Source organism: Urocitellus parryii, chromosome 6 (assembly GCF_045843805.1).
Source record: "Urocitellus parryii isolate mUroPar1 chromosome 6, mUroPar1.hap1, whole genome shotgun sequence".
Lineage (NCBI taxonomy): Eukaryota > Metazoa > Chordata > Mammalia > Rodentia > Sciuridae > Urocitellus > Urocitellus parryii.
The window spans coordinates 195,015,219-195,040,839 of NC_135536.1; the positions used below are offsets into that span (position 1 = coordinate 195,015,219).

The 25,621-nt window shown below is 44.0% G+C and overlaps 2 protein-coding genes across 4 annotated transcripts; both read right to left on the reverse strand.

Moving 5' to 3' along the window:
* Nucleotides 1-10: 10 nt before the first annotated feature.
* Nucleotides 11-4,191, reverse strand: Zswim1 (zinc finger SWIM-type containing 1). 2 transcript variants are annotated; one of them, XM_026408381.2, is made up of 2 exons: nt 4,122-4,191; nt 11-2,752 (listed from the first exon to the last, which is right to left on the reverse strand). In XM_026408381.2, exon 2 carries the CDS (start codon nt 2,630-2,632, stop codon nt 1,262-1,264), a length of 1,371 nt encoding a protein of 456 aa, XP_026264166.1. In that variant the 5' UTR covers nt 2,633-2,752; nt 4,122-4,191; the 3' UTR covers nt 11-1,261. The 2 variants fall into 2 exon arrangements, with proteins under 2 accessions (XP_026264166.1, XP_026264163.1); XM_026408378.2 differs by lacking the exon at nt 4,122-4,191 and adding an exon at nt 3,737-4,112.
* Nucleotides 4,192-5,560: 1,369 nt separating this feature from the next.
* Nucleotides 5,561-25,555, reverse strand: Zswim3 (zinc finger SWIM-type containing 3). 2 transcript variants are annotated; one of them, XM_026408374.2, is made up of 2 exons: nt 25,209-25,555; nt 5,561-7,519 (listed from the first exon to the last, which is right to left on the reverse strand). In XM_026408374.2, exons 1-2 carry the CDS (start codon nt 25,361-25,363, stop codon nt 5,596-5,598), a joined length of 2,079 nt encoding a protein of 692 aa, XP_026264159.1. In that variant the 5' UTR covers nt 25,364-25,555; the 3' UTR covers nt 5,561-5,595. The 2 variants fall into 2 exon arrangements, with proteins under 2 accessions (XP_026264159.1, XP_026264160.1); XM_026408375.1 differs by lacking the exon at nt 25,209-25,555 and adding an exon at nt 10,603-10,664.
* Nucleotides 25,556-25,621: the final 66 nt, after the last annotated feature.

Consider the following 25,621-nt stretch of genomic DNA (forward strand, 5'->3'; position numbering starts at 1 on the left):
TGATCCTGTTTTGACAGTGGAGGCTCCTGTATTGAATACTTGATCAAAATTTCTTTTTTTTTTTTTCTTCTCAGTAGTAGGGAATCTCTCCCTATATTGCCCAGGCTGGCACTGAACTTGCTATCCTCCTGTCTCAGCTTCCTGAGTAGCTGGGATTACAGGGGTGTAACACCACACCCAGCTTGATCAAAGTTTCTTGTGAAGTCCTAGCAAGGTGAAATTTCCTCCTGCCTTAAATTTTCCAGCCTCCTGAAGGCAGAAAGGAAGGAAACTGAACACCTGGTTGAGCACCATGAAGCATCTGAATGAGTAGAAGTTCACTCTTTTTTAATCTGACCAACCCTGTGAAGATGCCCATTTTTACAAATTGAGTTTAAAGAGTTGACCTATCCTGAGTCTCACAGCTAGTAAAAGATGAACTATGTCTTAAAAATAAGTCAGGGATGAGCCAAAGCTGTGGTATATGCCTGTAATCCCAGCTACTCGGAGGCTAAGGCAACTTAGTGAGACCCTGTCTCAAAAAAACAAACACAAAAACAAATTTAAAAGGGCTGAGAATGTAGCTTAGTGGTAGAGCAACCTTGGATTCAATCCACAGTATTGCCAAGAAAAAAACATCTGGATTCACGTGTAGTATCTATCATCTTCCAACTCTAAATTCTATTTCTTCCACAACATATCCCAAACTGCCAGGTATAAAACAAAAAAACTAGAAAAATATTGGAATTTGCAACATTTAACTTTATTTATTGATCCCAAGATGGAGCCAGGAGAAAAAATATTGGGAACCTGGCTCAGTCACTTCCCTGAGCAGCTTCCTCTGTGGGAAGCTCCTGGGCCAGCTCAATCATAGGGTGTGGGTCAGGTGAGTGATCTCATGACTGGGGCAGCTGTTACCAAGCCCTGGTCCTCAAACTCAGCACCCATGTCTTGTCTTGGACCAGGGGTCGCCTGTTTTTGTAAGATCTTTGAGCTAAGAATTGTTTCCACTTTATGAAAAGGCTGTCAAAACAAAACCAAGAATATACAACAGCCACTGTACATGAGCATCTAAGTCTAAAATATTTACTCTTGGGCCCTTTACAGAAAAGATGCTGACTCCTGTCTTAAGGAGCCATTCTTAAAGACACCTTCTAGGTAGCAGACTATGGCAGAGTAGAAGACTCTTGTCCTTATTGTGGAAGGAGTGACCGTGGACGGACGACAGCATGAGTGTACGTAGGGGAAGTATGTGAGTGTACACATGGGGTATCAGCAGTGATCAAAGCTGCACCTGCTCGTAGGGGCCGATCCAGCTGTCAGCTAGCTCCCGCAGGGTGCTATACCGCCGCTCAAACTCCTCCTTGCTGCAGTGCTGCAAGAGCTGACCCACCTCCTCGGTTAGAAGAGTCACTGCCAGGTGTTTATCCAGGGTCTCACTCCACGTGCTGCTCAGGATGCTGTCTAGACTGGTGGCACAGCTTGCTGTCCACTGAGCTGGCAGCATGTCTGGCTGGAGCACCTGGCGGCGGGCACTGAGCATAGCCAGGATGTGGCGGCAGGGCAGGTGGAAGGCCTGGTTGAAGTAGCAGCTGCAGCTGGCAGGGGGCTGAGGCTGCACCTTGTGGGTATCCTCCAGGATCTGTATGTTCATCTTTTCTGAGCCACAGCCAATGAGGTGCATGGATTTCTGGACCACAGCAAGTTCACCCAGGCAGAGCTGGGCTGCTGGCCCTGTGCAGATGGCATTGAGGGAGTGCTGAATGCGAGCTTCTACCAACTGCTCTGTTTTGGGGCTGTCGGGGCTGGCATCTGAGGGGCTATGATTGTTCTGGGGACTCAGGCCCAGGTTGAAGCTTGCCTTGTCTCCTGGGTTTTGCTGCATATACCGGAACAGAGAGGCCATGCCTTGTTTCTCAGATGGGGTGGTGCCAAAGAACTGACTGAGGATGCGGGTGGTGACCTCCAGGCTCTGGAAATAGCGCCTGCTCTCAGCTCGGCTCCTCCAGCGGTGTGCCAGCCAGATGCGGTCGTTGAGCAGCCAGTGTGAGTGGAGCTCAGGCAGCCGGGCTGGGGGGACACAGTTGCTCAGGAGCGTATACAGCCTCCTCAGGTTGCCTGCTGTGGCTGAGCACATGGTGTTCTGCAGGGAGGTCAAGAGCACCCTCTCCATAGGCTGTTCAAGGGACAGCTGATAGAACTTGCCCTGGAGGAATTTGCAAATATGAAAGGCTGAGAACAAGACCTCAGCTGTGGGGAACTCCATGGCTAGGGTGGGCAGGGGGAGGAAGTGGGGATCTACCAGGATGGTACAGACTCTCTCCCATGCTGGGTTAAACTTCTTGAACACCTGCAAAATCTGGGCGAGGCCTTCAGCATCCTCCTTGGCAGGGATGGCAAAGTAGACTGCCCGAGCTAGAGGACCCTCCAGCTGCACTCGAGGTCCATCCACCAGGAAGGTATACAACACCTTGCCTCTTGGGTTATAGGTCCGATGGATAAATAAGATCTCAGGGAAATGGGAAAAAACATCTTGCATGAAACAGCTCTGGTAGTTGAAGCTATCTAGCTGGGGAGCCCTGCTAACCTGGTGCAGCAGCACAGGTGGGCTTGAGTCCTTAATCAGAAGCCCATTCAGCATCGTTAGGGCCATGGGAAAGATGGGAAATGTCTAAATGCCCAGGTCAAAATACTTTCTCTGCAGGTTCAAGCTTCCGGTAACTCAAGGCTTGAGGCTTAACTGTAGTTTCCAGATCTTGTTCCAAAGATGTGCCTATGGAAAGGAGCAGAGGTATAAGGAGACAGTAGGGTCTTGGCTCTTCAATTATTCATCTAGGTTATATTGACTGAAAACGTACTATGTGTCATCACTATAAGTAAACAAGTAGGGATATATCAGATAATGAGGGTTACAAACACCATAAAACTAAGTAACAGGTTGGAGAATGAGTCCGGGAAGGTGGACACTTTAAGGTGGTTGGGAAAGGTTTCTTTGGGGGTAAGGAAGATGACACTGGAGATGAGACCTCAACAAGAAGCTAGTCACAGAAAGACACATGGTTCCAGGGGATATAAATAGGTGTGAAAGCCAAAGCTGCCTATAGTCTTTGGGTTTTTTTTTTTTAATTTATTTTAATAGCATTCTAAATACTTGTATAGCCTTTATATTTGCAAAGTACTACTTGGCATCCATTCTTTCTTTTGGTCCTGGTACATATAAAAGTAAGTGGCTCAGACTTGCTGGGGCAAGTCAGTGATCACCTTTGAGACTCAATCCCTTCCACCATCAAATGGGATTAACAATGGTGCTTAGTTTCTCCTGCTTCTACACAGGCAAGGCTTGTTATTCAAACACTTCTAAACTGGGCACGATGGAAACACCTGTAACTCCAGCTACCTGGAAAGTTGAAGCAGGAGTATCACAAGTTCAAGGCCAGCCTGGGCAATTCAGTGAGACCCTGTCTCAAAACCCCAAAAGGGATGGGGGTGTAATCAGTGGTAGAACACTTGCCTGGCATGGGCGAGACCCTAGGCTCAATCCCCAGTACTGCAACAAGAAAAGTAACCTCTGGTTGGTCCCCAAATGGGTTTTCACCCCCATTTTACAGATGAGAAACCGAGGTTCAAAGTTTTTAAGTGATCTGCCCTCCATTACTGTCAGTAGATGGAAGCCAAGTCTTTGGCCCAAGATTCTGACGATTTCCCACAAGGTCCAAAAACCCGGAACTGAGAAGGAATGCGGGCCTTGACCTCTCACCTCTGACCCAGGTGGGAGATGGGGATGTCTGACGTTGGCTTTCAGAATCCAGCAGAGCTGAAGTCAGCCTCCCACTCTTCGGGAGCTGTGCGACGGCCGCCGTGGCGACCAAGTGCTTCACACCTCCACTCCCCCAGAGAGCACTCTCCTACCACCTGGCTCCGTCGCCATTTCCCCCAGTTGACCTGCGTGATTGACCTCTAGGCGCGCCAACCACAGCGCCAGCCTCGCAATGACTCAGGCCAATGACCTGAGGAACTTGGCTTTCGGTCTTTGATACCACGGACCAATCGCAGACCCGAAATTTTGAGGGCGGGCCCTGTTACCAGGGTTACGAGGGGCTCGACTGGCAGTAACCAATGAGAGTCTAAGGGAGTGTGCTCACCTCCGAGCCCCGGGACTGAACTCCTGAGCCTCCCTTCAGGCTAGACGCCAGGCAGGGCACCTTATTAGGGGAACTTCCCTCAAAGGCCAAAACTGAAAATGAAAATAAAGAGCTGTGCTTTACAGAAATCGTGTGTGTGTGTGTGTGTGTGTGTGTGTGTGTGTGTGTACACCCTCCCTTACAGAGAAACTGAAGCCCTGTTCTCCAATTCTGCCTCTTCCTTAGGGGTCAGGAACTTCCCCACTGGCATTGTCCAGCCCAATTCCTTCCAGAATTTCCACAACAGATACAGAATGGCCCTGTGACTTAAGGTCCCAGAGAACTAATGCAAGCGCTGATAGACTTCCATCTTTATCTGCAGTTCCCCTGAAGACAATCTTGGAAAGATGAATGACTACCAGGCTTTAGACAATGAAGTCCACCAACTAGCAACACCAAGTCAGTGTTGATTCTTATCACCGTATCAAAAATGTTTATAGAGACCTAGAGAGGAAATCCTGGACCAGAACAGGCCAACAGACTAATTTTTACAGACGAGTTAAGCGGGTCAATGAAATTAGGGACTTGCTCATGTCCCCCAGCAAGTTGCTGGCAATCAAGTCTAGGATTCAGATTTCTTTCAGTCTATTTGGCTTCCTCCTACAAGAATATAAGGCAACCTGAAATCAATGCTGAAATTGGTAGGAAAAGGGCAAAGTAAATGGTGGCTTGCTAACTGTGAATTTATAATAGTAGTAGGTTCTATTTGGCTCCACAACCCCATTAGACAATACTCAATTTCCTTTATAATTAACAAATCCATCTGGAGCTGGAATGTAGCTCAGTAGCAGAGAGGCTTGCATTCAATCCCAGCAATAAGAACTAAAAAATAAACCCACCCCGGAGTGCCCAATTCCCAACAGTAGGGTCAGGAGTCCTGCTGAGCAATTGGTCTTTCTTTGCCTAATCAAGCAGAACACATTTCCCCTGGTAATTTTTTATTTTTTTTTTAAAAAACAACTTTATTTAATATGAATAAAAATAGGTACAAATAACAGATTCTTCATAAAGAGCAGCAACAATCAAGAGTCACCCTCCTTCTCTTTGTTCCTGAAAACAGGCCCTTTTTACCAGGTCCATTTTGTCTCATCCTGTCTTAGGGTAGGGGTTCATCTTTGAAGGGAGAAGACTTCTCTCAGGGGTTGGGGAAAAAAGAGAGGTGACCTTTCAGTATGGAGATAACTTTGGCTTTGAACAATGAATGCAGTGCCCATGGAATGCCAAAGGGGAGGGCTGAAAAGGGGCAGATTCACAGTGGGGTCCCTCTCCTATATATATATATATATATATATTTTTTTTTTTTTTTTAAATAATCTTTCAATCCCTACCAAGGAAGACATTGGTCAAAACACTGACCCCTATCATGACATGCCCACTCCGAACTCGCAAACTTCCTAGGAGAGGGGTTTGGTCCAATTGTGCCAGTGCAAGTGATTCAATCCTGAATTGTGGCTTCAGCAGGAGGGAGTCCCTCTCCTTCTTCATGTTTTCCCCAGAGGAAAGGGAGCCAGCCTACGTCCCTGAAGTCTCCTGGCTGCTGAATGGACTCAGGAGGCTGACAGGGGACAGCCCAGATGTCCACAATCTTGCGCAGGGTAGAACAGCGCTCCTCCAGCTCTGGGCCCTCGGTCTGCATTAGCAAGTTTGCCAGCTCTCTGCTTAGGTCCTGAATCATATCGTTCCGACCTTGCTTTTCAGGCTGGTCTGTGTGTGGGATCACACCACGGTCCTGGAGCTCCCCATTGGGCCCCAGGAGGTGCTGATACTTCTTCTGCCACCGTCTGCACACCATGGCTTCACCCACAGGTTGCTGGCTGGTATGTAGCAGCGCCAAAATGTGCCGGCAAGGCAGGTGGTACCATTGCTGAAAGGAACAGCTGCAGCTACAACCATCTTTGCTAACTTGGTGAGAGTCCTCTAGCAGCTGAACATCCACCGAGGGTCCGGCCATGCCCACCAGATGGGTGGAATTCTGCACCACCTCCCACTCTTTGTTGCACAGCTTATAGGCCAGTTCAGAGCCACTTTGGTTTAAGGTGTCTAGCATGTCACCCAGGGAGGGCTGCTGCTGCAACTGAACTTGCTTCGAGTCTGGCTTCGTCTCTTCCACAGGGAGCCCATTAAGGCTCCTTCCACAGATTCCAAAAGGCTTCTTGGCCTTTGGTGGCATGCTTGGAGGCCGAGTTCTCTTTAACTTGGGAGGAGCTGTGGGTAAATTCTTCAAGCCCTTAGTATTGAAGAAGTCTATGTAATCCACGAAACGGAGGATGCAGTCTAGCAGGGACTGCTGTTCCCGAAAGAGGCTTGACACCTTGCTGGTGACTATGTCTAGGCTGTCCATGTAGGTATTACACGCATGCAGGCCCTTCCTTACGTGCATGTACCACAGCAGTTCACAGGAGAACCAGTGGGCCTGTAGGAAGCTGAAGAGATCCTCGTCTAGCAGAGCTTGGGACATCTGACAGAGATTTTTAAGGCTGGCTTCAGAAGTGACAAACACAGCCTCCCGCAGGGCTTCCTTCATGAGTCTTTTAAAGGATGGATTTGCTGAACTACGATGTAACTTCTTCTCCAAGAGCCGGGTTGTGTGGTAGATGGAAAGAAGGATGCGGGCAGCAGGGAAGATCTCCTGCAGAATGGGCCGGTGAGGGAATGAAGGGTCCACAAAGACCACCTTGACCTTGGGCCAATCAGAGTTAAACTCTGTGAAGATGCTCAGCATCTTGGCGACAGAGGTGGCTGTCTCAGTCTTGAGCACAGCAAAGTGGACCACTCGACCTTCTCGTTCCTTGTTCTCCACCAAGAAAGCGTAGAGGATGTGGCCCTGGGTATTCTCCACCCGGTGCAGCAAGAGATTCTCTGGGAATCGGATGAACAGGTCACTCATCTTGCTGCTCTGGAAGCTCAGCCGGTCCAAGTCTCGGCTGGTGCCCACACTGAAGGAAGCCATGGAACCCTTATCTACCTTAAGAAAGTTTTTCATCACTTTTGCTATCTTAGCCAGATCAGAAGGAGTGATGCCTTCCTGCTCTGGTTTTGAGGGCACTTGTACATCATTTAGATAAAACGATGGTTCTACTGGGGACTTCTCAGCTTTATCAAGGTCCTTTTTGAATGTGGGCAGCACAGGCTGGAGTTTCTGCAGACACAGTGTCCTTTGAGATTTGTAAACGGCATCTCCTCCAGGAATAGCGGTTTTGGAATCAACGTGTACGTGGTGGGTGTTAAGTTCACTGATAAATAGTCTATCTAGTCTCTCGTTGTACCTCAGGAGCAAATATGCTGGGCACATGTTCGCCTCCCGTGTTCTCTTCCTGTTTGACTGGGTCCGAATACAGACAAATTTCACCTGCACATATCTAGGGAAGGTAGAGGTGACAATGAGAAAGGTGCTACCACCCCCTCTCTCTTATATGATTAAGGCCCAGTAGGGATTTATATAGGCTAATGCATCCTGGAGACTACAACGTAGTGTGGAATGGAAAGAATCATCTGGGTGCAGAGGTGCAAGCCTATAATCCCAGTGGCTTTGGAGGCTGAGGCAGGAGGTTCGCAAGTTCAAAGCCAGCCTCAGCAACTGAGCAAGGACCTAAGCAACTTAGTGAGACCCTCCCTCTTAATAAAATATAAAAAAGGGCTGGGGATGTGGCTCAGTAGTTAAATGCCCCTGGGTTCAATCCCTGGTACCAAGAAAAAAAAAAAAAAAAAAGATTTACATGAACTCTTTTTAGTCCCAAAGTATTTAGCTCTCTAAGACCCTCCTCAACTATAATTCCTCTCAATTTCCTCCATAGCAGTTCTAAGCCCCAGCTCCTTTAATTCTCTTTCTGTTGCCATTTGTGATGACGTCAACAGTTCAATCTGAGGCAGGATACAAGGGAAAGAAGACAAGCAGCAGCAGGATGCCTGGCTGATTGCTCTCTGTTTAGAGTGTCCCCCTTGTTCCTGTTGTTGTTGTCTTTTTTTTTTTTTTTTTTGGTGGGTGGGTGGGTAGGTAAGCTACTGCCTTCTTCTCTAGAAAGTAAGGATAAAAGTAAGGTTCAAAAGAAACTAGACTAGATCAGGGTTATCAACTGAGCTCTTCAGAGCCCTCAGGGGATAGGGTATATCTGGGTCCCCTCAAACAAGGAACATCCCTGCTCATCTTTCATTTCAAGAAAAATATCCACACCCTAATTTGCCTGTGTGTGTGGGAGTGTGAGACAGGAACTGAATCCAGGGCCTCACCCACGTAAGCATGCACTCCACTGCTGAGCTACACCCCAGCCCTCTAAGAAAGTTTGATAACCACTGAGTTAGATGAGCTTTAGGGACCCCTCCCCTTTTGATTCTGGGGATTTAACCCAGGGGCGCCTTGTCACTGAGCTACATCCACAGCCCTCTTTAGCTCCCAAATCTCTGGAATCACAGGCTTGTGCCACTGTGCCCAGCTCTTTAGGATCTCTTCTAGCTTTGGCATTTTAGGCTGAAAGTGATGATTCAAAGGAGAATGGTTATTAAACTGAATATCTGGTCCGGTGAGGGAATGAAGGGTCTCTCTCTCTTTCAGTACTAGGGATTGAACCAGGGCCTTGCACACGCCAGGTAAGCTCTGCACCACTGAACTATATATCCCTGGCCTATTTTTTCTTTTTTCTTTTTTTAAAGAGAAAGAGAGAGAGGAGAGAGAGAGAGAGAGAGAGAGAGAGAGAGAGAGAGAGAGAGAGAGAGAGAGAAAGAGAATTTTTAATATTTATTTTTTTTTTTAGTTCCCCAGCCTGTTTTTGTGTTTTTAGTTGTAGATGGACACACTGTCTTTGTTTGTTTATTTTTATGTGGTGCTGAGGATCGAACCCAGTGCCTCACACATCGTGAGGCAAGTACTCTGCCGCTGAGCTATAGCCCCAGCTCAATCAGTGTTTTTAATATCTAGCTGATGAATAGATGTAAACATCAGGATATTAATAACATAAACAAAACCATGTGAACTGGAATGGTGCATCTCCCAGGAGTTGCAGGACTAGGTGAAGTCCTGAAAGTAATGAAAGCAAATTTTCGGCCTCAATACCATTTAACAAATGGAAAAGGGAAATCAACAAGGACATAAGATGATAGGAACTTGAAAAGCACGTTTGCATTGCAAAGAATTAGATTCAGCCATTGGGAAACTTGATAAAACTCACCTTTGTATGTTGTGAAAGTGAGACAGGAAACATCAGTGTTTGGGCAAATTGTACTGGGAGGGGTGACAGTTAATGATTTAATTGTTCTTTGCTATTCTAAGAATTGGCATATAACTAACATTATAACCTTTTATTAAATATAGTACTAACTTCATAATTTTAGTTAAGTTCTCCTCAAATGTTTGTTCCATTAATCACTATGAAATATTTCTGGGGTGTTTTGGGCTGCAATTAATATACAAGTTGGCCCAGATCTTAAAGTGATCTTTCATCGCCCAGGGTACTTGCTTACATCTTTCTGTTCTACCATCTTCAAGTCTTAGCTTGCCCTCAGGATGGCTCCCCACATGACACAAATGCAGAAGACACATGCCTAGGAAGTCTTTGGTTTCTTGCTTGCAGATTTCCGTATCATGCTCCTTTGTCTAGAATCAGGCCAGTATCCATGCCCATTCCTAATGGGATTACCTTAATTGGCTTAGACTAACCTCAAAGAAGTAGCTATGAGGGGGAGGGGGAATGGCACTCTGAACAAAATTGGTTCTTTGTTAGTAAGGAAAGGGAACAAAAGGATGTTGGGTTGGCAACCAACAGTTCCTATTACAGCTTTTAACTGAATTCATTTTAAGTAGCGCTAATTGTTCTTGGATCAGGTACTTATCACAGTTGTCCCTCGGTTCCTGAGGGAGATTGGTTCCAGGACCCCTCCATTGTATATCAAAATCACTGGATGGTTAAGTCCTTTATATAAAATAGCCTAATATTTGCATATCACCTACACACATCCTTCTATATACTTTAAGTCATCTCTAGATTACTTATTATACCTTACACAACATAAATAGTTGTGATACTATATTGTTAGGGAATAATGAAAAAGGAGGGACCTATATATGTTCAATATAAATGAAATTTTGTGGTGGGGAGGAGGGTGCTGCGATTGAACCCAAAGGTGCTTTGCCACTGAAGCATATATCCCCAGCCCTTTTTATCTATTTATTTTTTTAAATTTTGAGACAGGGTCTCACTCGGTTGCTTAGGGCCTCACCTAATTGCTGAGGCTGGCCTTAAACTTGCAATCCTCCATGCCCAGAAGAAATAAAAAAAAAAATTTCCCCAATATTTCCAATCCATGGTAAATTAAATCTGAGGATATAGAATCCAGGGATATGGAAGGCCAATTGTATTCTTAGACCAGTTTTCTACTATCATCATTTTTACTTCCACATTTATAGATAAGGAATCCAAGGTTACATAGCTGACAATGGAATTAAACTCACATCTTAAACCAGGCATGGTAGTGTTCACCTGTAGTCCCAGGTGCTCAGGAACCTGAGACAGGAGGATCACTTGAGCTCAGGAGTTTGTTGCCAGCCTTGGCAACATTGTAAGAATCTGTCTGGGAAGGGGAAAAAAAAAATTCTGGCAACTCAAGGCTGAGACAAAAGGATCACAAATTCAAAGCCAGCCTAGGAAATTTAGCCAATGCCCTGCTCAAAAAGTTTCAAAAAGGGTTGGGGATGCAGGTTAATGATAGGGTACCCCCATTATCACACACACAAAAAAAAGAATCTTCAACATATTTTTATCCCAAAGTCTTGTTCTTAACTCCTTACATTATCTAAAATGGCTTTACTTATTTTCTACCTGTAAAAATCCTGTTCAGTTGGTCTTGGTGGCACATGCCTATAATCCCAGTGACTCCAAAAGTTGAGGGAGAAGGATCATGACTTCATAGGACCATGTCTCAAAATTTTAAAAAAATTAAAAATGAAAATGCTGGGGATATAGCTTACTGGTAGAGTACCCCTGGAATCAATGCCCAGTACCCTTGCACCCTCCCCTGCCCCAAAATAAAACCTATTTATTCTTCAAGGTGCTATTTATATACAGGGATATTTATCTTATGTAAAATAAATGAAAAACCTTAGTTAATATGTATCAACCCTATAATCAGAGTAAATCACTCTTTATTCAGTTATATGTATATTGCTTGTATTATGCAATATCTACTTAGCCATTCACTTTTTTTCCCCACTATTCTAGTGATCAAAAACAACTTATGCATGCTAGGCAGGCACTCCATGACCAAGTTGTACCCCCAGATCTAACCATTCAGTTATTTTTAACTTGACTGGCCACTTGTGTAATAATCTTTCCTCACTAGACTTTGAGAGGAGAGACTCTCTAATTTGTCTCTGTAACCTTTAGAATAACTCATACCAAGTTTGGTGCATAGTAGAACTCAGTAAATGTTGGAAATTAAAGAGTCTGTCCAAAACTATAGTTAGTAACTACTTGTGCTAAGACTAGGAGCCAAGCCTCTGACAGAACTCTACCCCAGTGGTCTTCCCAAAATACTCCTTGTCTTATAGGAGGAGCTTACTATGCCTCACAATCACTTACTAAGCATTTATTCGCTATGGTTACAGAGCATTTACTATGTGCCAGGCGCAGTGCCAGACACTGGGGCACAATGGCTCCCTGCACCCTGGAGTCAGTACAATAGAGAATATAAACTCCTAAAGAGTGGACAGAAAGGAGTTGAAACCAACTAACTCCTCCAGACCTTGGTTGTATGCACTTAGATATAAACAAGTTCAATCTAATATGAATTAAGTTTGAAATTCATGATGCCAGTGAGGACAGTATGTCTACAGATCTTTGTTTTTTTTTTTTTTTTGGGGGGGGGGGTTGTTTGTTTGGTTTTTTTTGTTTGTTTTTTGTTTGTTTGTTGGTGCTTGGGATTGAACCCAGGGCCTTGTGCATGCTAGGCAAGCACTCTAACAACCGAGCTATATCCCCAGCCCTGTTTAGAGATCTTCAAGGAAGTTATTAAACCTAGCCAGTATGGTGAGGGTCAGGAAGAGAAAGGTAAAAAAAGAAATTCAGAAAAAGGAGAAATATTTTTTGAAGGAAACAGGCAGTATAATGGTTAACTAGTCAGACTGTACACAAGCACACTTAGTCAACTCAGATGTTCAGGTCTTAGTTGGAGGATTAAATTCTAAATTCTCATCTTGAGAACCTCCTTAAGCCTGTTTCTCCCTCTGTAAAATGTAGATGGTAATAGAACCCCTTTCCTAGTAATAATAATAATAATACAGATTAAGGACTTAATATAGCCTGGTGTATAACAAATCCTCAGTAAATGTAGCAATGGCAAGGAGAAGATTTATTAACAAGCCAGGCATGGTGGTGCATGCCTATAATTCCAACAACTTGGGAGGCTGAAGCAGGAAGATCACATGTTTGAGACCAGCCTTGGCAATTTAACAAGATCATTTCAAAAAAGTGGGGGTGGGACTGGCAGAGCGCTTGTGTGATGTGTGAGGTCCTGGTTTGTTCATCAGCATTTAAAAAGAAGAGAAGAAAACACATTGGATATTCGCAAGAATGGAGCCAGGAATGAGGGAAAGAGCTTTATGATTGGTAGTCACCAGTATCTTTTTTGGGGTTAGCTCACATAATGTCAATATGATGTTTTTGTTTTTTGCAATGCTGAGGTGGAACTCAGGGCCTCACACATACTATGCAAGCACTCTACCACCGAGGTACGCACCCAGGCCAGTCAATATAACTTGGTAAGCTAGAGTAGTCCAAGATGTTGAGCCAGCAGAAGGGTAAAGCCCAATTTAAGTGCTTGATAAAAGGCCTCTTAGAAAAGATTATGGTCTCTCAAAGTCCAGAAGGTCAGGCTGGGGTTGTGGCTCAGTGGTAGAGCGCTTGCCTCGACATGGGAGGCCCTGGGTTCCATCCTCAGCACCAAATAAAAATAAATAAAGATACTGTGTCCAGATACAAATAAAAAAATTTTTTTAAAGTAGAAGGTAATTTCAGACAAATTTACAAATATGAGGAAAGCCCCGGAAGTGAAATTCCTCACCATGAACACAAGAAATTGTGGGCAATTTGTCTAAGACAGAAAAACAAGGTTGGAGAGGGAGGAAAACAAGACTAGTGAGCAGGGCCTAGGCCACACAGCACCCGCCTCTCAGCAGCCTTGCCATTCTACTGGACTGCCCCAGCCTCCTGGCCCAGATCTAGACGGCACCACCTCTGCACAGTGCACACCACATGCAGATGTTCTCAGACCCAGGCCCCTCCACCCTGTGCTCACAGGACTGACATATCCTGTTTTCCTAACTTGCCCTCTGAGGGTGGGCAAACAGGACCAGCTGGATTTGAGTGTTTGGAAATGTGTAGGTGGGGCTTCTAGGTGGTTCCGTGATGTCAGCCGCTGAGATTTTTTTTCCCCCTCCTCTGGCTTTTAGGCTGGGTCCCTCCCTGGGGAGGCAGGGGTGTAACCCATCCCACACACTGGTGGTCCATGAATCATTCATCATATCTGCAGAAGGAATAGCATTGTGGTAGGTGGTGTGAATACATAACTTGGTCCTGATACTTGAAGACATCCCCATCCAGTTGGAAAGGTACTATACAAACATCCCACAGAATGTTGTAGGCACAGGAGCTGTGATTATAGCAGCAGCAGCAGCTAGCTTTTATTAAATAAAAGTCTGAAGCAGGCTCTGGGCTAAATATTTTACCTGTGGCTCATTTAATCTTAATGATAACCCTAATGAGATCATCTTTTATTTATTTATTTACTTGCAGTATTGGGGATTGAACCCAAGCCTTTGCACATGTTAGGCTAAAGCTAATACACCTAGTTATCTCCCCAGACCTCTCCCCTCCTCTTTTTAAATTTTTTAAAAATATTTTTTTCAGTTGTTAATGGATATAATGCCTTTATTTTATTTATTGTATTTTTATATGGTGTTGAGGATTGAACCCAGTGCCTCACATGTGTGAGGCAAGTACTCTACCACTGAGCTACAACCCCAGACCTATTTTAAATTTTTTATTGTGATACAGGGTCTCACTAAGATGCCCAGGCTGGCTTTGAACTTGCAGTCCTCCTGCCTCAGGCTTCTGGGTAACTGGGATTTCAGGTGTGTACCACCTCGCCTGGCTGAGATTATCTCACTATACCATGAACAAATCACCCAGAGACATGAAATGACTTGCCCAGGTTAAACAGCTTCTGAGTGGCAGAACTGGTATTCAAATCTAGGCTGTTGGCCTCCACTGTCCCCCTTGTCTCACTATTAGGCATACTTCCACACACAGAATCTGCCAAGCTTTTAGAATACATGCTATAAATTCAGAACTGGGCTTGATGGCACCCACAAAGGCTTCACCAACAAGGTAGGATCTGGTTGGATCCTGAAGCATGGGTTGAATGGGAATAGAAAAAGAGGAAGGACCAGGCACAGTGACACATGTCTGAAATCCCAGTTACTCAGGAGGCTGAGGCAGGAAGATCTTAAGTTCAAGGCCTATCTCAACAATTTAACAAGATCTTGTCTCAAAAGAAAAAATAGGGGGCTGGGGATGTGGCTCAAGCGGTAGCACGCTCGCCTGGCATGAGTGCGGCCCCGGGTTCGATCCTCAGCACCACATACAAACAAAGATGTTGTGTCCGCCGAGAACTAAGAAAAAATAAATAAATATTTAAATTCTCTCTCTCTGTCCCCATCTCTCTCACTCTCTCTTTAAAAATAAATAAATAAATAAATAAAATAAAAAAATAAAAACATAAAACAAATTACCACCCCCCCCCAAAACCCAGATGTGGTGCACATGCCTGTAATCCTAGAGACTAAAGAGGTTGAGGCAGGAGAATCACAAGTTCCAGGTCAGCTTCAGCAATTTATCAAGGCCTTAACAACTTAGTAAGACCTTGTCTTAAAACAAAAAATACAAAGAGTTGGGGATGTAACTCAGTGGTAGAGCATTCGTGGGTTCAATCCCCAGTGTACCTCCCCAACAAACCATCCCTCTCCCCCAAAAAGATCCACAATGCTGATAGGACTGGCAGGGATAAACAATCGGAAATAATTACTAAATAGTGAATTATAAGTAACTAATTCATTGGCAAATTTCTGTGTTATGCCCTTTTCTTTCCTACACAGCTTTGTGACTATTAATGAAAACTGTAACCTCAGCACAGTGGTGCATACCTGAAATCCCAACTACTTGAGAAGCTGTGAGGCAGGAGGACATCAAGTTTGAGGCCAATCTGGGCAACTTAGTGAGACCCTGTCCAAAACAAAGAAAACTCTGGCTGGGGTTGTGGTTCAGCAGTAGAGTGCTCGCCTAGCACAAGCGAGGCCCACATAAAAATAAATAAATAAAATATAGATGATATTGTGTCCATTTAAAAACATATATATATTAAAAAACAACAACAACAAAAAAAGAAACTCTGATAACCAGAATCTAGTTCAAAGTGTGTGGTAAAGATTAATAAGACAATGCCTGTAACGTTCCTAATAGAAAACCTGGAATATGTGCCAGAAAGTGCTAAAAACGGAAGTTATTAAACTGAATGCAGTGGAGAGAAATCAGAGTACTTCCTGGACCCTGAGGACCATCATCCCCAGAAAGTCATAAAAAGGAAAACACACTGTTATGGTTTGGACGCAAGGTGTCCCACAAAGGCTCATGTGAAACAATGCAAGAAGGTTCAGAGGAGAAATGATGGGGTGGCGAGAGCCTTAACCTAATTAGTGATAATCACCTGATGGACTCAACTGGGTGATGACTAAAGCCAGATGGGGTGTGGGGAGGGGGTGGTGCATTGGGGTGTGGCTTGGGGTATATATTTGTATCTGGCCAGTGAAGGCTCTCTCTGCTTCCCCTGCCTCACTCTTTCCCCAGGATGTCCTGCCTCACCTCAAGCCCTGAGGAATGGAGCCAGCCCTCTATGGACTAAGACCTCGGAAACCGTGAGCCCTCAAATAAACTTTTCCTTCTAAAATTGTTCTGGTCAGATCACTTAGTCACAGCAGTAAAAAAGCTGACTAAAACACACACCAGCCAAAAAATATGAAAGGATAAACTACATATAAAGTCACAGACTTCCTAGTTGAAAGAGATCTTATTAGAGAAAAATAAAATCAGAGGCCACAGTTTAGATATAAAGGTGCTATTTTGAAATATATACTTAGTCTTTGTCCTGTTTCCTGGCATGTAACTCCTAAAACACTTGGGATTCTCCAAAGTGATGTGTGTTCATGTATGCTAATGAGCTGACCATTGAAGGCTGGCAACTGGCTGGGGACTGGTCACTGGAAAACCTAAAGCAGATTAGAGCCAGGCTGGTGTAGGCTTGCATCTGTGATTCCAGAGGCTGATACAGGAGGGCTGCAAATTCAAGACAAGCCTGGGCAACTGAGCAAGACCCTGTTTCAAAATAAAAAATAAAAAGGAACAGGGATTTAGCTTAGTGGTAAAGGGCCCCTGGGTTCAATCCCCAGTACTGGGGGAAAAAAATTAAAGGAATCAGTTATAGACAAAACAACTTAAATACCTCTACTTGCTGTAAAAAGAATGTTAATGTGTAACAGTCAATTAAGAAAAAAGTCAAAATACTTCCATAAACTGCAGAGTGCTGCTAGAGGGGTATCTCACTAGGGTGGACTTTGAAGTCTCCGTTTCAAATTGTTCTTTTCCACAATAAACTTTGTAAGAATTTTCTAATTTTATCCTATTTTTATTTTTTATTTATTTTTGGGGTACCAGGGATTGAGTTCAGGAGCACCCGACCACTGAATCACATCCCCAGCCCTATTCTGTATTTTATTAGAGACACAGTCTCACTGAGTTGCTTAGCGCCTCACTAAATTGCTGAGGTTGGCTTCACTTGAGATCCTCCAGCCTCGGCCTCCGTTCTGCCTCCCAAGCTGCTGGGATTACAGGAATGTGCCACCACGCCCGACATGATTTTATTTTTTAACTGGAACTTTTCGTCATTTAGTGCTAATTCCTGTGGTACTTACTTTCTTTTTTCAATGTGTGTGTGGGGGGGTACTGGGGGGTTAAACCCAGGAGTGCTTTACCAGTGAGATACATCTCAGTTCTTTTTATTTCTTAACTTTGACAGGGCCTCACTAAATTGCTGAGGCTGGCTTTGAACTTGGAATCCTCCTGCCTCAGCCTTCTGAGTTGCTGGGGTTATAGGTGTGAGTCACAGTGCCTGGTGTCATTTCTTTAACTCTCTTTAAAGTACCTACCACTTTCTATCATGTACTTTAGATAAGGCTGCAGCAAATATTACTGAGCACTGTTTCAGCTAACATAGGCATTTTCTTTTTCTTTTTTTTGCGGGGGTGGGGTGGGGTACCAGGGATTGAACTCAGGGGCATTTGGCCACTGAGTCACATCCCCAGTCTTATTTTGTATTTTATTTAGAGACAGGGTCTCACAGAGTTGCTTAGCACTTCGCTGTTGCTGAGACTGGCTTTGAACTCCCGATCCTCCTGTCTTTAGCCTCCTGAGTTACTGAGATTAGAGGCGTGTGCCACCTTGGCCAGCAAATACAGGCATTTTCTTATTTAATCCTCACCAAATTCTCATTTTATAAAGGATGAAACTGTCACAGAGGTTAAAAGTCTTGTCTAATGTCAAGGGCAAAAGCTATTTCTCTGACTCTGGAGCTCTCACTTTTAACCATTATGCCAGTTTTTCCAGAACTTGAATGAATACAAAAACTACCTGGACATCTTCCATAGCCATCCATGTAACATTTACACTATTATTTTCAAACAGTTTTCTTTAAATCAGCTTACTTCCTTTACTGTTTCTCAAGGAGCTTATACTGTCATAAACATTTACTGTTGAAATCATCACCCTAGTCACTCAGTAGTATGCATATTTAACTATGGAAACATCTGCTAAATTACCTCCTAAAAATGTTTCCACCATCTGCCCTCCAGTCTCTGAAAGCAGCACTTATTCCCAAACATCCAGGTATTCCTCAAAAAGCCCCAAACACACACCACAAAGAGCCAGTGTACAGGATTCAAGAATATCCTTTGAATCACCCAACCCAAAACAGAAAAATATAAATAATACAGCCCTACCAGCAGTTGACTTGTCCTTGCCAATGCTGCTCAGGGATTAGGGTGAGGGCTAGTTCAATCTCTGCCTTCAAGGGCAGATCTCAAAATTTACTCATCTTTGTTCCTCAGCTCAGTGCTAGGTCATTGGTAAACACCCTCTTCCTACAAATTTGTTGAAGGAATAAATGGATAAGCAACATTGGAAAGTTACTGGAAATCGCCAGGTGTGATGGTACATGCCCTGCCTGAGGCAGAAGGGTAGCAAGTTCAAGGCCAGCCTCAGCAATTTAGTGAGGCCCTAAGTAACCGAGACCCTGACTCAAAAAATAAAAAAGGGCTGGAGATATAGCTCAGTGGTAAAGCAACCCTGGGAAGGGAGAGAGGGAGGAAGGGAAAGAAGGTAGGTAGGTATTCAGTCGAACACCTAAGGCTTTCTTACAGTTTCTTGATATCTTCCCCTTTTTCCTGGGGACTTTTCCTCATTTCTGTTCCTTCCCATTCTTTTGGCTTTGACTGTACCAAATTCAGATTCCCCTGGCTAACATTCAGATAGCTCTGGGGATAATAATGCTTTTGTCACAGATTGACTTATTATTTTCCTCTTCAGGGTCTTGACTCTCTTTTAATTTATTTATTTTGGTACTGGGGATTGAACCCAGGTACATTTTACCACTGAGCTACATTCCCCAACCCTTTTTACATTTTTTTTTATTGAGACAGGATCTTGCTAGGTTGCCAAGATTGACCTTGAACTTGTAATCTTCCTGCCTTAGCCTCCTAAATGGCTAGGATTACAGGCATGTGCCATCACACCTGGGTTGTGTTCTGCTCTGCTCTTGACTGTATCAATCCATTCCTTCTCCATTTTTCTCAAGCACGTGCAATTCAGAGAAACAACCCTCAAAAAGTAGAACAAAGAGCTAGAAACTATTTATCTCTTAACATTTGACTTTTCTTGGCTGTGTCTCATCAGCAAAATAATAATAATGCTATTTATGGGACATTTTTTAATGTGCTATGTCCTGTTGTAAGCACTTTCAAGATATTAATTTGTTTAATGGGAATAACAAAACTTGCCCCCAATAAGATTATTCAGAGGACCACATCAGATAATGAAGTTGCACTTGCACGTGCTTTATAAACTATCTCTGCATAATGTCAGAGATAACAGTGTTTTTTTCTGATCAATACCTTACACTAGGGGGCTGGGGATGTGGCTCAAGCGGCAGCGCGCTCGCCTGGCATGCATGCAGCCCGGGTTCGATCCTCAGCACCACATACCAACAAAGATGTTGTGTCCGCCGAGAACTGAAAAATAAATATTAAAAATTCTCTCTCTCTCTCTCTCTCTTTAAAAAAAGAAAAATACCTTGCACTAGGCTGGACATGGTGGGGCACACTTGTAATCCCAGGGACTTGGGAGGCTAAGAAAGGAAGAATGTAAGTTAGAGACCAGTCTCAGCAACTCAGTAAGACCCTGTCTCAAAAAAAATGAATAAAGGGCTGGTGATATGGCTCAGTAGAAGAGCACTTGCCTAGCATGTGCAAGGATAAGGGTTCAATCCTCATCGATGGAAAAAAAAAATCTACAGATAAATAGAGCTGGGGATGTAGCTCAGTGGTAAAGTACTCCAAGTTCAATACCAATCTACCGTCAAAAAAAAAAAAAAAAAAAGTGTGTAATGGTACAGTGTTCCTCCCGCACCCCCACAACCTCCACCACAGGACAGATTGTTTCTCTATCCTTTTGCCACTCAGAGCCCTGGACTTTGCCTTTGGAGTCCTTACCTCTATTTTAAGGGAACAGTTATTTCTGTGATTATAGTTTAATATTTGTTTCCCCAACTAGAGAGGAAGCAGCATGGCAACAGACATCCATTTTATCTTTTTCAACCATGTACTTTCAGACACTAGCATGGAGTAACTTTTCAGGAAACAATTGCTAACATCTGTGAAATCAATAAAAATCAAATCAACTCAACACTGATATAATGGAATAAACAACGTGGAATTATCTCCCAGATTCACTGACCGGTGAGAAAAATCAGGTTTAGAAGGATATATATATAAATAGTATGCTGCCACTTGTGTTAAAAAGGAAAAATTAAGACTGAGGATGTAGCTGTGTGGTGGAGTGCTCACCTAGCATACGGAAGACTCTTGGTTTGATCCCAGTACCACAAATGAGGGTCCTGGTTTTAAACCCCAGCACTGGGGGGATTGGGGAGACATGCATGCATATATAAAATGTGCTTGTATGTATTCAGGGTCAGTGTCTCTGGAGGGTAACCCTGGTAGCCTCTAAATAGTGTAGTGAAAATGACACTGAACTTTACTCTTCTTTACTGTTTAAAAAAAAAAAATTAAATTTGTTTTTGAGTTATACTCCCAGCTCCCGTTTAAGCAGGGGGTACAGCTTAGTGGCAGAACACTTACACAGCATGCATGAGGCTCTGGGTTTGATCCTCAGCAACACACCACAATTAAAAACAAACAAACAAACAAACAAACAAAAAACACCCCAAACGAGTAATTCAGATTTCACTGTTCATCCTCAAAAAATAAAAATAAAACTAATCCCATCTCTTGGTCCCTCCAATTTTTCTTTTCTGCAGCTCCAGCATAAATCCTTCCTTCTTGCTAAGCAGGTCTCCTTGCAGCTTTCGTTTGGTGTGTGTATGTAAACATAAATCACTGCTAACAGAAGCCTATCATGTTAACATCAGCACTAACAATTCACACCAGGATGTTAATTCTCACACAGAATGACCCCTCAAAGATGTCCTTATCTGAAGCTGGGCATGGTGACACAAGCCTGTAAACTCAGTACTCAGGAGGCTGAGGCAGGGGGACTGTAAGTTTCAGGCCAGCCTCAGCAATTAAGCAAGGTCCTAAGCAACTTAGTGAGACCCTGTCTGAAAATAAAAAATAAAGAAGGCTGGGGATGTGACTCAGTGGTTAAGTGCCCCTGGGTTACTTATATTTGTATACACACACACGCGCGCACACACACACACACAAACAAACCTGTGAACATGTTAGGTTACACAGGTTACATAGCAAAGGGGAGTTAAGGTCGCCATCAGGCCAGGCATGGTTGTGCACTCCTGTAATCCCAGCTTCTCAGGAAGTTAAAGCCAGAGAATCTAAAGTACAAGGTCAACCTGGGAAACTCAGTAAGATCTTGTCTCAAAAAAATAAGACTAGGGATGTAGCTTGGTGGTAAAACATCCCTGGAATCAATCCCCAGTACCAGGAACGGATAAGGGGATAGAAAGGTTTCTATCAGATGGCTTTGAAATATGGAAATTAGCTGGAAGATAGCTTTGTAATAGTGTGTACTTGCCATGTGCAGCCCTAGGTTTGATTCAGAAAAGGAAAAGTAGAGAGGGAAACCAGGTGAAGTGGCATCCCAGCTACTTGGGAGGCTGAGGCAGGAGGTCAGCCTGGGCAACTTAGTGAGACCGTTTCAAAATAAATAAAAAGATAAAGCTCAATGGTTGTGCAAACCTGTAATCCCAGCCTAACAAGCACGCAAGGCCCTGGATTCAATCCCTAGTACCAGGAAAAAAAAAAAAAATGTGGAGGAAGGTAGAAGAAGGAAGTCTAAGAAGGAGGTGTGTAAGACAAGCAATGTGATGTGAGGACTCAACCCTGCAATTTCCAGCTTTGAAGATGGAGGGAGCCATGAGCCAAGGAATGTAGACAGCCTCTAGAAGCTGGAAAAGACAAGAAAACAGATCCTCTTCTGTGGACTCTAAAGAAATGCAGCCCTGCAGACACCATGATTTTAGTCCAGTGAGATCCTAGTCTGATTTCTAACCTAGAGAACTCTTTTAAGTATGCTGGGTGCGGATGGCACATGTTGAGGCAAGGAGGACTGCAAATTCAAGACCAGCCTCAGCAATTTAATAAGGCTCTAAGCAACTTAGTGAGACGAGACTGTCTCTAAAAAGGACTGGGGATGTGGCTCAGCGGTTAAACACCACTGGGTTCAATCCGCAGTACCAAAAAAAAAAAAAAAAGTTAATTGGAGCCACTAAACTTGTTGTAATTTGTTAGAGCAACAAATAGAAAACTATTGCATGCAGCTCATAACACCTCCCCGTATTTGTGAGCCCAGCTCAAGACTCCTTTTCTCTGTCTTCTCTAGTGCATAGGAAGTAGTTTTTCTTTCTTTGGTTCTTGCAGCACGCATTTCCGTGAGTCACATGTTTAGCACTTGATAACTCATTTTCTCCCTAAAATTATTAAATGGCTGTTATGGGCCATAGTCCATGCTAGATGCATACCTGAAGGGTACTGAAGGGTAACTTTTTTTTTTTATTCTTCTCATTGCTTAGCAGGGTGTTGTGACATGAGATGAAGCCCAAATATCTCAAATAGTAAGTAAAGACCCTTCATATAGATTCCAACTAACTTCATCTCCTGCCAAGTATGGCAGCCCACACGGTTTCTCTAACATGCCACCTTCTTTCAAACATGTCTGTGTCTGTTCTGACAGCTCTTTATGCACAGCTCCTTCTGGTCAAATCCTAGACGATACTCAGTCATTAACCATTAATCTACTCTAGCCCTCTACATTCATCCACACTGGGAAGCCTTACCTACCTCCCCAGCATTTGTTATTTCTTTTTTTTGTATATCTCTCTTGAAGCATTTATCACATACAGTTGTGGTTCCAAGACACCACAATCCAAGGATGTTCAAGTCTCTTATATAAAATGATGTAGTATTTACATATAAATTGCCATATACTTGGGGCTGAGGCTGTAGCTCAGTGGTAAAGTGCTTGCCTCGCATGTGTGAGGCACTGGGTTCAATCCACAGCACCAAATAAAAATAAAAAAGATACTGTGTGTTTATCTACAACTAAATAAATATTTTTTAAAAACTTGCCATAAACTTTAAATCTCTAAATTACTTATAATACACAACACATGGGTTGGGGATGTGGCTCAAGCGGTAGCGCGCTCGCCTGGCATGCGTGCGGCCCGGGTTCGATCCTCAGCACCACATACAAAGATGTTGTGTCTGCCGAAAATTAAAAAATAAATGTTAAAAAATTAAAAAAAAATACACAACACAATGTGCTACGTAAATAGTTGTATGCTACATTGTGCAGGGAATGAGAACAAAAAAGTCTGTATCTGTTCAGTAGGCAACAATTTTTTTTTTTTTTTAAAGTATTCTGATCCTGTACTGGTTAACTCACTTGAGTCCAAGTGCTCCTAACTTTTTTCCTTGGCAGTACTGAAGATCAAAACCAAGTGTTGTACATGCTAGGCAGTAATCTACCATTGAACTTCAGAAGAGTAGCGAAAGACCGTCTGGCTCCCCAGTTGGGGAGTTTTGGCCAAACATCTCCATCCAGATCTCAAACTTAAGATATACTTTGATTCTCAGAGTTGGCTTACATGGTATGTGTTCAAGTGTGAACTGAGTTCCAATTTCTAACAAGTGGACAAATGAAGTAGTCTGGATTACTGACAACAAAATGTTAGCAACATCAAATCTTCATTTTCACACAGCAACCATCCACTGAGTTGACTAGATGGGCCTGCTTTTCATTTTGTGCTGTTTACATTTCTGCTTTATCCAGCACAAAATCCTGATACTGGTTTTTATTTCATCTTTTTCTTTTTTTCTTCTGGTACTAGGGGTGCTTTACCACGGAGTCACATCCTTAGTCCCTTTTAATTTTTTTTTTTTTTTTTTTTTTAAAGAGAGAGTGAGAGAGGAGAGACAGAGAGAGAGAAATTTTAATATTTATTTTTTAGTTCTCGGCGGACACAACATCTTTGTTGGTATGTGGTGCTGAGGATCGAACCCGGGCCGCACGCATGCCAGGCGAGCGCGCTACCGCTGAGCCACATCTCCAGCCCCCTTTTAATTTTTATTTTCAGACAGGATATTGCTAAATTACCTAGGCAAGCCTCCAATTTGTGAACCTCCGGAGTCGGTGGGATTACGGGCCACTCAGCCATTTTTCTTTTTCATTTTCTGGTAACAGGAGGTTGAACCCAACTGGTTTTACTACTAAGCCACATCCTCAGTCCTTTTTATTTTATCATGAGACAGGGTCTCATTAAATTGCTTAGGACCTCATTAAATTGGGGAGGCCTCCAACTTGTGATCCTCCTGCCTCAGACCCCCGAGTGGCTAGGATTACAGGCAATGGTTATCATGCCCAGCCATTCTGGTCTTCTTAAAGTAAAATTAAAGTTTAAACTTTCTTATTGAAACCAAGTGCTTTACCACTGAGCTACATCTCCGGCCTTTAAAAAAAAAAAAGTTTTATTTTGGGGGAGGGTCTTCCTAAATTGCCCAGGCTACCCTTGAACTTGTGATCCTCCTGCGTCAGCGCTCCCACTGCCCTCCCCCAAGATTAAACTTCCTTAACACTAAGCTGTTTGCCTGAGCCCTAAAGGCATTTGAGTTTTCAATTTATCCTAGCCTCTAAACCTGTTTCCTCCTCTGTCGAATGAGAATAAGATTTATCTATAATTCTTAAAACCGCTCTGTAAAGCAAAGCTTGAATACAGAATACGTGGTAAGTGTTGGGAAAACAGCTGTCAAGAGCTCAAGAACTATTTACCATATGAATCAATGAAGGAACGAAATTAACCAACCAATGGTCACGTTAACGCTTTCTAAGGGGAGACCAGGAAGGAAATGATCGCCAAGGCGTTTTTATCCATTTGTGAAGGCCACGCTTTGGGCGTGGGGTGCTGCAGAGGCTCAGAACCACTGGAGAAACCGCAGTTGGCACGACTGCTGGAAAAGCTTGTGCGTGCGGCAGTGCGTGCAAATGAAGTGGGTGGCCGAAAAGCCACGCCGTGGCGGCTTCCCTCTTTTCCTAAGGCACACAGCAAGTGCTCCTGGAGTGCCAGTGCCGACCCGTCGCCTTCCCTCCTCCCCCGGGCCGCCCTCGGGACCGGCCTTCTCCCCACCCTCCTGCCGCGCCCCGCCCTTACAGGATGTCCTCGCGGATGGAGGTGCCGTGGTTGAGGTTGTGGAAGCGGACGGAGACGCAGTCCCTGAGAATGAAGGAGCACCTGTTCTCCCTTTTGTAGGCGCTGAAGCACTCCTTGAAGTCCTCGTAGGTCTTGAAGCAGCTGCCCAGCTCCATGGCTGTCCCTTCGGCCCACGCCAGGGACTGGTCCTCGCTGGGTCCAAGATCACACCAGGGGTCAGAGGTCACACTGAGTGTACACAGGCTGGCATGGGCCCAGGACTCCTTAAGGGGCGACCCAACCTGGTGGCCTAATACGAAACTCAAGAGGCTCCCGAGGTAGGACCTAGCAATTTGGGGCTGGGGGCGTCTTTGCTATCTGACTGAAGGGAAATGATACTCATCCTATATTATCCATATCCAAGGCTCCGCCCC

Excerpts from the sequence above, each read along its gene's own strand:
- Zswim1 (XM_026408381.2), bottom strand. The coding sequence starts at position 2,632 with ATGGCCCTAACGATGCTGAATGGGCTTCTGATTAAGGACTCAAGCCCA.
- Zswim3 (XM_026408374.2), bottom strand. The coding sequence starts at position 25,363 with ATGGAGCTGGGCAGCTGCTTCAAGACCTACGAGGACTTCAAGGAGTGC. Across the intron at positions 7,520-25,208 it reads TCCATCCGCGAGGACATCCT|ATATGTGCAGGTGAAATTTG; the intron begins GTAAGGGCGGGG and ends TACCTTCCCTAG.